A 15,519-nucleotide genomic window follows, 5' to 3' on the forward strand; every position below is an offset into this window, starting at 1 on the left:
AAAGTGCAGTCTGATAGATAGAAAATGGTATTATTGCAACCACTTTAAACCTCTCACATTCTCCTCCTCAACCGAGACCATTGCTTTCAAGTCTGTGACAGCAAGAGTAAAAATCTGCGTTCTAAAGCATGCATCTTTTTGCCAAAAGACTGCACTGCAGAGTTTTCACATTAAAGAAAGTCATTCTTTGTAGTAACTGGTTTATCATTAGCTTATAATTGTGTTAATTAGAAATAACATCTCTGTCCCTCATGTACCTTCAGCTTAATACTGTGAGTTCAATAAGTGTAAAGTTCGTATGTCAGCATAGCTGTACTTGTGTGCAGTTCACACCCATGGGGGGAAGGAAGCAGGATCGAGAACAGAGGAGACACTTAAAACCCCACAGTTTAGCAATCAGTAAAAATTCCATAGGATGATGCATCTCTTTCTACATACCAGCTCCTGAGCTTAGCAGATGAGCAAGCAGGACACATCACCATCACGGCTTGGCTTCGCAAACAAAGATCTGGGAAGGGCTTTTCCCACGCTCACTACAAGCGATGAGTGCACCCTTCGGGGCTGCGCAGTGGATTTTTTAGGTGAGGCGCAGCGTGCACAGAACTGGCTCCACCCTTTACACCTGAGGTTCATCTGCCAGGGCCTGGCGAGCTTGGACGGTGACAGCCAAGTCCCTGGGTCGTAGGTGTGGTTAGAGTGTCCTTCTCTTAGATGGAGCCTTACAAGGCTAAACGAGCTCCATCTGCCCGGGTTTGCAGTCAGAGCTGTCCTTCCCCTAGGATGGCTGCCCGAAGGCTAGTGAGCCCATCCTGCCCGGGGACACACTGTGTCTGACCCTTCAGCTGAGACCTGTCTGGCCTGGGAGACCCCACCGGAGGCACATGCCACCACCAGCACAGCTCTCACCCTCACAAGGGCACGCAAGCTCCTTCCCCACGGCAAGGGGGTGCCCATGAAAGAGTCGCTGCTCTACCTCCGGACATCACAGACCCGGGCACAGGGTGGCCGGGGCTGCCAAGAACGGGAGTCCTGGAGGACAAAACAGGACTACTGTAGGATATTTAACTATAATAGAAGCTAAAGACACTGGTTGAAAAAAAAAAAAAACCCCTACCTGGCCTAAGTCTTCTCTGTCACCTATCTCCAAACTGGGTTTTGTGACTCGTTTCTTCAGATGGCACATGGAAGGGTCCTGTACACAATTTAGGATGCAGCAAACAACAGTATTTTGAGTGAGGAATAACTGATTTACTTACATTATGTTTCAACAGGACAAAAGCTTGCAAACACACCCTTTTTGTCTACCTACCGTGTAATGTGATCAGGAAACGATATGCAAGAGAAAAGAATTAGAAATAGTGATAACTGGTAGTACCTGCTTTACAACACTGCTTAGATAACAGCAAAGAAGTACGAGAGCTGTAGGTGTTTTTCTTTTTGTAGCTGCTGTAAGCTGAGTGAAAACTACCACTTAGAAAATAGTTGCTGGTTTAAAAAAAAAAAAAACAAAACAAAAACAAACCACACACACCAAAAAAGCCAAAACAGAAACAACAGAAGTAATGTATACACTTCAAATTTGTTTAAACACCAAGGTGAACAAGTAAATAAAAGCAATGCTTTTTTAATAAAAAAAAAAAAACACAAAACAAAAACAAACCACACACACCAAAAAAGCCAAAACAGAAACAACAGAAGTAATGTATACACTTCAAATTTGTTTAAACACCAAGGTGAACAAGTAAATAAAAGCAATGCTTTTTTAAAAAATTTAGATCCACGCTACAGCCTCTCATACAAGTTACACTTGTTATTTTATCTCATTATTTTTGGTAGACATACCTTCCTTCTGGTGTAAAGTTTTAGACAGCCATTTACTGAAGTATCTTCAGTGGGCATAACTGGTACGACACTGTCTCCTGTAACATCCTCACAGGGAGGCTTAGGAATTGTGGGTTAGGTGAGTGGACAGTGACATGGATTGAGAACTGGCTGAATGACTGAGCTCAGAGGGTTGTGACCAGCAGCACGGAGTCTAGTTGGAGGCTGTAGCTAGCGGTGTTCCCCACTGGTCAGTACTGGGTCCAGTCTCGTTCAACAGACTCATCAATGACCTGGGAGGAGTGGCTGACACACCAGAAATGAGACCTGGAGAGCTGGGCAGAGAGACTCTGAAAGAAGTTCAACAAAGGCCAAGCGTAGGGTCCTGCACCTAGGGAGGAACAACCCCATGCACCAGCACAGGTTAGGGGTTGACCTGCTGGAAAGCAGCTCTGGGGAGAAGGACCTGGGAGTCCTGGTGGACAACAGGTTGACCATGAGCCAGCAGTGTGCCCTTGTGGCCAAGAAAGACAATGGCATCCTGGGGTGCATTAAGAAGAGCGTGGCCAGCAGGTAGGGGGAGGTTCTCCTCCCCTTCTACTCTGCCCTAGGGAGGCCACATCTGGAGTACTGTGTCCAGTTCTGGGCTCCCCAGTTCAGGAGAGACAAGGAACTACTGCAGAGAGACCAGTGGAGGGCTCTGAAGAAAATTAGGAGCTTGGAGCATCTCTCTTACAAGGAAAGACTCATTGACATGCACCTGTTTAGCCTAGATAAGAGAAGGCTATATCAATGCTTAACAATACCTAAAAGGACAGTTGTCAAGAGGATGGGGCCAAACTCTTTTCAGTGGTGCCCAGTGACAGGACTAAAGGCAATGGGCACAAACTGGAACACAGGAAATTCCATCTGAACATGAAAAACAAACTTTCAGGGTGGCAGAGCACTGGAACAGGCTGCCTAGAGAGCTGGTGGAGTCTCCTCTGCAGATATTCAAAGCCTGCCTGGACATGATGCCGTGCAACCTGCTCTAGGTGAACCTCCTTTAGCAAGGGGTTGGACTAGATGATCTCCAGAGGTCCCTTCCAGCCCCTACCATTCTGTGACTGCACACCTCTTCCCATCGCATCTGCAGCAATGCATTTGCTAAACTAAGTAGCAGCAATCAAGAGCATTAATAAGTAAACTGTTCAGATCAAAAGCACTCTGATCTGATTACTGATCAAGTCCAAGGCTACAGTAATTAGCTCACTGAGCTTACATTTTTAATAAGAAACATTTTTTCCAGTATAAAAACTCCTGACCAGATACATGTAACTGTAAATATCTTACTCAAAGCTGCAAGTCTTTGCCAGCATTCATCCAAGAACACGAAGCAAAATGTAGCGCAATTCTTGTTGCTTAGATAGAAGAAAACAAAATTCAGTTCTACTGCAGGAGTCCAAATAGACAGTCCAGAGTTCTGCACTAGGAAAACCACTGCAAGCACTCCTACAGAATAGCAGTAGTGTAGTTTAGAGGGAGCCAGAAGATTGGCAGTGTTATGAATTCAGTGGCCATTTTTTCAAATATGGGAAGAGTTGAAAGAGCAAGAGCAAAACCCTACTCTAATCCCTAAAGCTTCTGTATTTGATAGCTCAGGAAGGCACTGGATGGAGCCTACATTAAGGTTGCTTCATATCAAGACACTGCTGGTTTAGAAAAATGCAACTAAATGCATTTTCTAGGGGATGCTTGATGGCATAGCATCCCTTTTGATGCAGGTCAGCTTTGACCAGGAGTAACAGCCAGCTATACACACTGTCAGCAAAGCTTCAGGAGGAAAGAGGGGAAACAGTCCTTTGAGGACCAATATCACCGATGCCCAACCTGTAAAACTTCAAAGAAGTTTGGGAAGAGACCAGTGTTAAAAAGTACTTCTCCAATCCCCAATGTGCAGTTCATATAATCAGTATCATACGTGCACTGCACAAAGGTCACAGCAAGCTGTCATAAAAATTAACTTGCAAAAGTTCAAAACATAAGAAGAGTTTCCATGAAATGAAAAGGCACATGAAGCTAACTGAAGATACCTAATAAGCATGAATTAGTAAAGATTAGAAGAGATAGGTGGGCAGAATTCCTACTCTAGTACTTTATCCCACACATCCTGGCAGCCATTCACAGAGGAACAACGTCTGAGAAGGGACAGGGAGAGAGGAGATGGTCAGAGCTCTGACCTCACCTTTGTGTGGGTGCAGTCATTACATCACAAGTCAAAAGATGCAGCAAAGAGGAAAAAGCTGGCCATCTTTAAAACTAGCTGACACTTCGGTACTCTGTATCCACTTCAATTTATAGTGGCTAGCAAACAGAGGTCCTCTTCTCAGAAGAGACATTCGGAGACTGCGTGGTGCGCAGAGAATGGTGCCTATCCAGTCAGGACCCATGGACACTATGTCCGGTCTTTTCTGAAGCATCGCTACGTTCCCCAAATTGAAGATGGTCATGCAGTTCATAATGTGCACATTTATGGAGCATGAACACCTCAGAGCCTGTGAGAGTGCTGAATTCTTAAAGTATCTATCCTGTGGTAGGAGCTGCATTTCCTGTGTGTTTATAAGCCTGAAGTGTGGCACCAGTGCAGCTACAAGTCAAGAGAATGAGGAGAAATCATACACTGTAACATTTTAACTGTTTCTGAATACACTGTTCTTCACATCCCAGCAATAATACCTATAAAAGACAAAAGAAATGCCACACTCAGGTCAGGCCTTCTAGATCAGTGCCCTGTGTTTGACACTGGACAGCAGCAGATGCATGCTCTTTTCTGATGTAAGAAACTCAACAGCTGTTAAAAATCTGCTTCCTGAGGGAAGCATCTCCATTATTTATGCAATCAGCACAAGGGTTTGTATCATTATGAACAAGGGCTGGGGTTCCCCCCTCCCCCATTTCTTTTTTATATTCCTTCTTTCCAATTCACCCCTTTCTTTTCCTTCTCAAGGCCTCTGTGTCCTCCCAGGGATCAGATAATAGCAGACATTAGAGCAGGAGGAAGGTGGGGGCCATACACTTGTGTGTATCACTGCCCTTCTAGCAGGATTATTCTGTTCTGAGCCAGCCTGGCTGGGGTCTTACCATGTAGTTTTTGATATTGCCCTACAAGGAACAGGAGCTATCCAGGGAAAAGCTGCAGCTCCAAAGGGGTAGGGCCCAGACCTTCTGTTTGACCTCTATTTCTAGAGAAAAACAAAAAGCTAACATTGAGGGCTGCCGGGAAAGCAGTTCTCATGGCAGGGCAAGTACTGCCGCACATATGGCTTGTACACATTTCTCTAAACAAAGTTTATATTTAGGGAACACAAAAACAGCTCTGTGCTAGAGTGTATACGAGATGACATTTTATTATTATGCGCAATTTGTATCATTCACAGCTTACTGGTCTGTAGTCCTAGACTGTAGTGGGTATGTACACTACCAAACTTAAATGACTTTGCATTGACAGTGAAAATAAATCACAATTTAATGTTAAACCACACTATTCATTGCATTTCAGCAGACAGTACAGAATGAACAATAATAATTCTCGTACGTTGAGAGCTCAAGGGTCTTCCACCCACACTTCCCTATTTAAAACTGAAATGCCTGCCATTAAGTTGAAGTCAAAAACCCCAAACAACAACAAAAAAGCAAGAGGAAGGAAAGGGGGGAAGTACACAGCTGAAACAGCCACAGTTTTCAGACTTGCACAGATGTTGCTTGCCTTTTTAAGCTCAGCAGCCTTTGAAAAGAAATACATAGCATCACCAACTGTGTAGTTTCAAGTCAAACTTTAGCTCTTTTAAGAAGTGGAAAGACAACCAACAGAACTGAAATTTCCTTAAATATAGTCACTTACTATTCCATGTCTATCTTGAATTACTCACAGATTCAACATTTCAGTCTTTAAGCTATTCATTCCAATGTTTCTTGGGTAGAAAAGTAATGAAATAATTAGAAAAAAACCAGCAAAGAGAGCTGAGTAGCTAACAATACAGAGGGGGGGTTTTGCATGTATTAATGCTGATTTTGCATATTTTAATCACAGCTTTGTTTTGGGTTTTCTTATGACAAACAATACAGACAGTCTAGTTCTTTCACAGAAAGTTTGTAGAAGAATAATGCCGTAGTGAGGTTTCACCACTCTGCATCTCCAATGGCTTTTGCAAAAACATGCTCTTTGCCCTCAAAGGACATCACTCCATCTTTCAAGAAGAACTTCCATTTGTTCTTACTTCGATGTATCTAATGAAGATAAGTAAATCAATGCCCCACGCCCCACAAAAAACATATATATTAGACCATCTATTAAAAAAAGTTTAAGCACTGCTTGGCTTACAAACCTTGTTTTTCTTTTAGAATCCTCATAGCCCGCAACATGTGAAACACTACCACTGAACTCACCACAAATATTCACCAGAGGCAGTAAGTTTCAGTTGTTTACAACAAATCCCCTGCCCTCTCAAGGGACCAGCCTCCTGAACCTTAGCACCACCACCAATTTTCACCCGCCCCCCCACCCCCAAAAAAAGAAGGGAGTAATTTTATGAGTATATCAGTGCCAAAATATACTGCACCTTGCAAACAAACAAAAAATGGTTTCCTGCTCCCAGACACACAGCAAAGCAATATCGCATGCACAGAGATATTAGGATAAGGCTAAAAGCGGGAAAACTTTGCTTAAAAACAAATACTGCCATACAAAACAATAGGAAAGAGCTTTCATATTCTGATTCTTTTTAAAGGCCAGCAAAGCGATCTATATGGCAGAAAGTTTAATACTAAAAGGAGGAATTTTAAACATCTCTAGAGAAATCCAAAAAAGTCTTAATTCACAGCTGAAAATGCATACATAAATCCATGGAGCTGTTAATAGTACTTAAAAGTTAAATGAAATCCATAAGCTTCTGCAGCTTTACAAGTCTTAATTTTGCAAGATTTGGCTCCCTTTCCTTTTCTTTTAATAGGCCATTATGAACCCCTTGATTATCCTCATTTCAGAAAACAGCAGGTAAGTTTTCAGACTATTGTCAGCTAAACACATAATTTAAATACTGAATTATTACAGCATTAGATTTTCTTTGAAAGGTACTGACAGCAGACCAGACATGGATTTGCTGAATATTACTTAAAATTATTAAGAAACAAAGATAAAACTATATACTGTACCTTGTCATACTGACACACTATCACATTATCGGTGTCAAATAAGTCTGGAATGTCCTGTTCACTGACATCATCACCAGAATTTAAGGGGTCCTAGAGATTAAAATATTGTTTTATACAGACACATACACACACACATACTGTCAGAACATCATTGAATACACCTGACATTAAACACACCTAGAACAATAAAGGTTACCATGGCAAAAAACAAGACCTTGGGGATATGAAGACCATGTTGGACAAGCTAATTTATAAGCATCTTTACATGCTTACGTTCTCCAAAACCAACCTCAACAAAAACACAAGTCAAAAAAGCAAGACTGCGAACTGATGAAGCTGACACCAGTAACTGGCATATTAACCAACTGGTATTTATGTGAAGTCCAGATGCTACAAGTTGTTTCTCCTATGAATCTCTAGGGTACATAATTGCACATCTTTAAGAAAAGCTTTTCCCTAGGAAATACATGTACTTACTACATTGTTCTCTTCTCCTTCTGAAGGACTATGGGAGATTAGACAGAGAAGAAATCTAGATTTACTTAAATAAAATGTAGAACTCCATTCCACTGAGGCCATGGTTTTACTACAGAACTTTAATTCTGGTAATTAAGTATTTTAATTCATCCAATAAACAAAAGACTTCTTAATATCTCTTTCGTTTGTCCATACTCCTCAAAATGAGCTCGAGTAATTTATCAGCACTAACTCCTATCTCAAGTGGTATGTAACTATGCACTCCCTGCATTAAACTTCCCAGGAATTGTTCTGGATCAAACAATTCCACAGTCAAGATAAACAACCTATTGTAACGTACTTCACAAGATTTAAAAGTAAATTACCTCCTCAACTACATCTATTTGGAGCTCCTCATTATCACCACTAGTGCTGCTAGACTCTGTGTTCGAAACACTGTCACATTCTTCAGCATCTTCCTCATCCTCCAGAACTTTAAGATCCTCCGATTCAATGATGCCAATGAATTCGTTCTCTTCCATATCTTTTGTACGTGGCATTTCTTCCCTGGGAGAAATATCACCAGTACCATCTAGCTGAATTATGCCTTCGATGTCACTGCAGATATACTTCTCTGATCGTAAATTAGATTCCATCTGCTCAGTAGGTTCCATCTGACGGGAATAAAAGAGACCAGAGACAGCTTGTGAATTAACACCACAGAGCTTTCGTTGTTCAGTATAAAGCTGGAGATATTTGTTCAGTAAAACAACAAGATGGGAGGACTAAAAAGAGAGTTTCAAGTCCTGGTCTACTTCTAAAGCCCAAATATATCTGCAAATCTTATTCTTACACCTAACCTTAAAGAAAAAGTTTGTCTATATTGTTGAGGAATATTCAGTATGGATTCTGTTTACATACTACGTACTCAAACAGCTTTAAGATCGAGCGGGCCACTGGAACTTCTATTGCAAAGAACAGCTCTAAAAAACAAAAGAAAAAGAAAAAAAGGGAACAAGATGCTCCCCCACTCCAAAAATAGGATTCTTCATTCTTGAAATAAAAGTCAAGAAACTTATCCCTGTAACTCAATCAAAATGCTTTGTTTAAATAAGATACAAAAGGCTAAGAGAGACAGTAAATATTTCAGTACTTCAAGTTACTGTTCATAAACTGCTAGAATTCCTGAAAAGAACATTCAGAGGAGCATAAAAGGGCTCTAAGATTTCAGCCATGTTCCATTTCTCATCAAATCTTTATTGTAGCATTTAATTAGCATCCATGTACACTTTCTCGTTCAAGAGAATAACACTTTGCTTTGACCTTCCGTTCTTACTATGGACAGTTTTCATCGTCCTGCCAAAGTTCAGATGAGCAACATAACACGCTTTCTATTTACAGTCATTTGTGATGATTGTCACTGAATTTGCATTTAATAAATTTGCCTCAATCACATAAAAGCATTACAACTCAAAGTTAGCAAGCCAGCCTGAACTTAAAGCATCTGGAAATAATTTCTGGAACAAAAATTAAAAGAGGTCAAGAAAGCAGCCTGTTAATTAAAATCATTCAAGTTTTCCAAATGGCTCTAGCTGAATTTGAGTTTGTTCAGGATTTTTCCCCCCCAAGGAAATACATTTTATTCCAGCAGATTTTCACTTATCAGATCTGACTTTTCATACTCAATACGCATTCTCAATGCAAGTTAAATGCTCTTCATACATTATGAGTTAAAACTAATCCCATTTGACACTGCAAAAGCAATTTGCCCACAATTGGCCAGTATCCATACACCAATTCAGTGTCAGAATAACATGGAGGTTCTCAAAGGATCATTCATGTCTGCTCAGTTCAAAAAACAAAAACAAAAAACCACAACCAACCAAACTACTATCCCCCAAAACAGTCAAGCATCTAAACACATTTTATCTATCCATTACACTTTTAGCATTTTTTAGATTTACATTCTCTTTAGTCCCAGTATTTCAGCAAAATTTGTGACAAATTCTCAATGTATAATTCAGCAGTCAACTACTGCTTTTCAAAACAAACTCAAACATGAACTTTAAATTATAATTTTATTGTTGTAATTTAGAGGTGCTACTTCTCACAGATGTGTTTGATCACACATCTTATGATATATCAAACAACCATCTCCAACGGATGCATTTTCTTCAGCTGAGAACTAAAAGGTCTTACCTTTTTAAAAGCAGCAATGCTGTTCTGGTATTTCAAAACAGTGTCATCATCCAAACTGTCATCCACGATAATCAGGTCAATGATATCATCGGGCACCTGCTGTTGCACAGACTCCTGAGGCTCGATGCCTCCTTGCTGCTCCACATCCAACAATACACTGCTAGAGTTGTTTGCCACAGGATCAGTGGGAGAAGAGCCTTTAGAGGGTTCTGGAGTGAACACAGCCATGCGAAGACTGCCATGCTGGGATATTTCATTTGAGTCTGCACACTGATTCAACACCGCATTCGCTACAAGTTGCTGCTGACTCACAGAAGGCTGCTGGATGAATGAAGTACTGGCAGATTCCTCCAGGTGGTTTTTTTCCACAACATTTGGTTGAAATACTGTGGTCTGTTGGACAGCAGTCTCCTGGGGTTGCAACGTGTCAGCAGCTGCCTGGGCAGAAGATGCATTCACCTGTGCAACACTGGCAATGCTGGCTTGCGGAACTGAAGGTTGCCCAAGAGGATGAAATATCTGCTGAGCAGGGTGATGTAGAATGCTAGCATTTCCTGAGGCCTGTGTAACCATAACAGGCACATTCACCTTATAAAGGTGCCCTGCAAAGGAGAGTTAAAAACTACTTCAGCAGCTTGAACTACAGGTTCATCCAGGCCACTGTCCTCTTATAGCTGATAACCAATCATGAACACGCAGGCATACGATGTGAAACGGGATGTTTACAAAGCAGTGCTGTCCCCAAGCAGCCTTTGAAAACAAAGCGTTCTGACTACCATGTTTAATACACACTTCGGTTCTGGCCTCCACAACACCCTGTGGCAGCACCTTCAATAACTTAATTACATACTGATTTTTTTAAAAAAAAAGGAAAATCCTGTTTTGAATTTGTTTTCATGTCATTTCAGAAATTAAGGAATATAAGATGAAATAGTAAATCATTCCATATTTATAGGGACATTTCACTTCTGTAAGGACCTTTACGTATCCCCTCTTAAACTAAACTAGGCAGTTTTTTTTTTAAAAAACAACCAAAATAAAACACATTGCAAGTACTGAATTCTTAAAGTTAGTATCATCAGTGTTGGGATGGTGATGCCAAACCTAAGTTCTCAATTTCATTTAATTATTCTTTTTCCCCATACACATGTAGTCACTAATACCAGCCGATAGGTGTCAAAACCTTGGAACTTACACCTGAAATTGCTATCTACTGACATTAGCTCCCAGGGAACATCTCTTTGAGGAAGGAGTCAATCCATGACTGAAATAAGCCTTCCGCTCACTACACCTGAAGCAGTACAAGCACATTTTATACAAGCAGAACAGGAAGCTTTATCAGAAAGAGTGCGAGCAAAAAGGTTAATGGATGGCTGGATTTAATTTGAATAAGAAATCAATTTAAATCTGAAGCATGAGAATGCCTTTACATTTTTAAAACATTGGAAGATTGTCCCTCATATAGGAGGAGATACCTCTGTCTGGACCAACAAATTAACACATTTGCATCTAGTTGTAAAACAAAAAATGGCATCACCTGGCAGTCCATGATAACTGATCTTGCAAGTGTACACAACTGACACACTAACTAATCAATGTAATTACTTCCCCCCATGCAGCAATTACAAACTACAAAGGAAGAAGATAACTGGCTGTACCCACCTATACTTTTAACTTCACATTTGTTTTATTGGGACTATCTTTCAACATCCACATACAGTCAATGCACGGTAACATTTTACATCTCCTCTTTAATCTTACCAGATGCTGTCTGTAGCGTCACTCCAGCTGGAACGTGTATAGGATAAGAAATACCCGAAGGGAAAGTAAGAGTTGCACCCACTCGTGAAGCACCCTAGATACACAAGAGCTTTAAGAAATAGTGCACGTCATCTTTTAGGGCCCTAAAACATCCAGATGAAACATGAATGAGGGCCTTTTTGTCATCGTCTTTACTGAAGAGTTGCTTCAGACTTTTGAGATTTAGACAGATCAAGAGTATTCTGTATTGGCAAGATAACTTACCGTAAGTATTTCCTATTCTCCAGTTCTCACATTCCCTTTTTGTTAAGGGAACACTTTCTTGAATCCCCTCAATGTACACACCATCCAGAAAGATATTTTTCTACCTGCAGCCACTTCTCCTAAGCTTATGCATTACTCCCTACAGCACAGGCTCCTTGCCTAGGCCACATTCTCTTTTTCTCCTGGAAAGCAAGTAGTTAAAATAAACAGCTCCTTTTCAAACTAGCTGTTCTGGGTAAATCCATATTTTAAATCAGGAAACTTGCATGTTACACAAACATCTTCCCAGTATTATATTTCAGCTTGGCAAACTAGTTAGCTTGAGAATCAGAAGGCACTCAAAAGTTCATCAAGCTCTGACAATTTCTGGGAGTTCAGAACCTGACAGTCATTAAACACTCATTTTCTTCTGGATGATTTCTGTACCTCACAGATAATGCTGCTCCTAGCTTCACTAGTGCTAGTGTTTCTCCACCATGTTTTATTTTACAACACCCAGTAATTAAAAAAAAAAAAAACAAAAAAGAGATCTGTAGATGTGCATTTCCGCTACCATCATATGGGCTAAATACATGCAGCCATGTCTTCCAACACACTTCTGGCTGCACTGTTTGCAAAACCAACTGGTAGATGTCCATACGTTTTCACTGCTTGAACAGAAGTGAACAACAGCTTCCTCTCTGCAGACTGTTAATTTTTATATGGTTTTCATGGAAAAAAAAAAGGTCAGGGCTAGAAAAAACAAAAAGTTTCTTCAGCTGTTGATTCTCTCTCAGCAGGTCTCCTGCTCCCTTGCCTATTATACCATGTTGGACAGATGAAACCATGATAAGAAAAGCAACTTTTTCAGACTTTAAATACTGTCCTAAAGCATCTAAACATGGAAAATATTTTAATGCTTGCCTTGCCTTAAGCCTACTAATAACTGACAAACTTAATCATTTAGAATTCAAAATAACAAAAATTGAAATATAATGTTTCTCCAGCTACATACCAGGTCTGCTGCTGTGAGATGCTGAAAACCTCTGCCAGCTGGGATGACTACAGAAGCTATTCAAAAAAACAAAACCAAAAACACTTTACAAAAACCATGAATTCCTCAGATGCAGATATCTTTCAGTAATTTACAGCAAGCCCTGCTTTTTTAAAACTAAAGCAACCTAACAAGTTCATAGTCATTAGATCAACAAATAAGTGAGCTCATGTACTTAGGGCTCTTGAATAACTTTCCTTTTATGTTGCTTCAAGATTATGCTTGTACTCAGCTGGAACAGGTTATACTCTGAATTTATAAAACTTACATTTTGCTGAAAGCTTGTCTTGGAGATTTTGTTTGTTTTAAAAATATTTATATTTACTCGTTCTGTTTAAGCTGCACTGTAACAATTAAGCATGCCATTTCTATACATTACATCAGACATGCAATGCTACCATTTCAACACGACCTGACCAAGAGCACATATGTAAAGTGTATTGCCTTGTCAACGTGATGAAAATGTGCAAGTGTTTTTCTGCACCAGAGCAAATCCAGGGGTACTAATAGTAGGAACAGTGCTTTCAAAAGCATTCAATACTGACTTCAGTGGGAGAAGATAAGCCAAAGGGAAAACTGTCCCCAGCTTCAAGAAAATTTAGGTAGCCCTAACTACTTTGAAAGATCTCTAGCAGGACAATTCAAATCCCATTTTAAAAAAGATTCACTAGCTTCAACATATTGTTTTGCTTTAGTACTGTCCTTCCAAAAAATCCACGAGCAATAAGGTAAAAACTCATTAAATATAAAGCCTCCCAAACAAACTCAAAAGCATATTCCCTTTAATCACATAGAATAAAGAAAACATCTGCCTCCAAAATCAGTCCATTCAACTATGGAGACTGTAAAAAATAAAACCAAAGAGTGACTGCACAACCTTGAAGTGCACTAGGACACAGATTTTCATTAAATCATCTCATATTTGGTTTTTTGTCCTTCATAGGGAAAGCTCCTAATGGCCTCTCACACTGGGAGAAACCTCAGCTGAGCATTACACTCTACTATAACATTACCAGAGTGGTCAGCTGGACTTAATTGAGAAGAATAGGTCAAGATGTCAGAGGCTGTGTCAAAGTCAGGGAGTTCTCTGCAACAGCAATACTGTGTTTAGGAAAACTAACTATAAGACAAACCAAAAAAACTCCCCAAAACTCCCAGTCTTCTCTTTGAGCAAGGGATGACATTTTAACAAGTGCAGAACCAAATTAAGCCCCAACATGACAGCAGAGCTTCATGGCACAAACATGCCCTATCACCTCTGCACGCATCATGCCACACTTTAAAAGGGGAAATGAAAACTTAACCCTACTAGTAAATCTGCAGTTGATGGGCTACACTTCTGGACTGCAGGCAAGAAGACTAAAATTCTCTTTGTGTTTCGCTGCTGAAGATATGCAACGTATCAAGAGCGTGTAGACATAATTACTTTATCAAAGTTTAATTCATCTGTTATTGGTCAAACTGCTTTCAAATCATTACTGTTCCCCATTGCGCTAAACTGGTACATAAGCACTGCAAACCAAGATTACTGCAGAACCTTCAAGTCTTCCAAAAAGATTCTTGCATCACTGAACTATTCTTATTTAAACTGCATCTGCTGTGTTCAACAACATCTGACCTGTTGAATTCTGCAGAATGTGGTGAAAATTGTGCGGCAGCTGCAGGGTGAACTGTGGAGACTGGTGGCCATGTCTGAAGAAGCCTTCTGTTGCTTTAGACTGCATCACCTTGGTTTCCCAAAGCTGCAGAAAGAATACTATTATGGAGGTCAAAAGGTATCAGCCTTTAAAAACAAACCACATCTAAAATAATAATCAGGTATTCCTAGTTTTTCCAAGAGTACGTTGAATGATTCTATCCAATAAACCTGCTACCAATCACTACTGAATTTTGACTTCCCCAGCAGCCCAACACACCACTCGAGGATATTTATTGTTCTAAGTTGGGACAAAAGTTTGCATGTTTTGGAGGGCAAAGAAACTGACAAGTACATCACCTCAGAAAGAAAGAAATAACTTCTAATAACGCAGGGGAACCCAACCAACCTGCTTCAAGTCTTTCAGAACCTGCTCCTCTAAACCCTCTTCTGCAAAGATGTCCCGCACACCTTCAATCACATCTTCAATAATAGATTTGTATAACTTCGGCTACATAAACAAAACCCAAAATATTTTCAGGTTAAGACAAATATTAAGCCACTTGAAATGATACCATAAATTCTAATCTTGCTACATAAACAACGGTTACAAACTGAGTGGCATGAACAGATCAGTGTAATACACAGAATACTGTGTCAAATGCGAAGGTCCGCTAGTCCACTCATTCTTGTAAATCTGACATTCCTGGCCACGGACATCCCTGAAAAAATACTGGATTCAAGCCACAAAGTACTGGTTTCTGTGGGCTACACAACTGCTTAAGAAAATCCTTGAAAAAACAATTCCTGTGCTCTATTTTCAAACAAGTATGTCTCAATTGTCAGTTTAAAACTGACATTTACCACTTAGCATCATTCTAGTGCCATCACCCCCAAATTAAAGGTCAACCAACAATACAAGTTACTGAAAATGAGATGTCCCAATTCTATCAGAAGTATCAAGTAACTTGCATGAAATAAGATTTTTTTTCTTCGAGGTAATAGTCTGATGCTATATAATAGTTTAGCTATAGAAATTTTAACACTACAGTCCCAATACATATAATTCAACTGATATTTCAATAGGACTCCATTTTATACTTCCTTCTGCCCATGTCTGTGATTAAATCTTAATCCTCCAGACCCGGGCAACAGACAC

General features: G+C 40.0%; 1 protein-coding gene across 1 annotated transcript; it reads right to left on the minus strand.

Annotated features, from left to right (window-relative positions):
- Positions 1-5,979: 5,979 nt before the first annotated feature.
- GTF2A1L (general transcription factor IIA, 1-like) lies at positions 5,980-14,871 on the minus strand (the record flags this gene model as incomplete). The annotated part of the gene is made up of 8 exons (XM_010138040.1): positions 5,980-6,087; positions 7,012-7,101; positions 7,854-8,141; positions 9,667-10,268; positions 11,428-11,521; positions 12,686-12,741; positions 14,343-14,466; positions 14,770-14,871. Coding segments are annotated over 8 exons (1,464 nt in total), but the record flags the coding sequence as incomplete, so codon positions are not given.
- Between the last annotated feature and the right edge of the window lie 648 nt (positions 14,872-15,519).

The sequence above is a fragment of the Buceros rhinoceros genome, unplaced genomic scaffold, assembly GCF_000710305.1.
Source record: "Buceros rhinoceros silvestris isolate BGI_N320 unplaced genomic scaffold, ASM71030v1 scaffold14146, whole genome shotgun sequence".
NCBI classification, from domain to species: Eukaryota; Metazoa; Chordata; class Aves; order Bucerotiformes; family Bucerotidae; genus Buceros; species Buceros rhinoceros.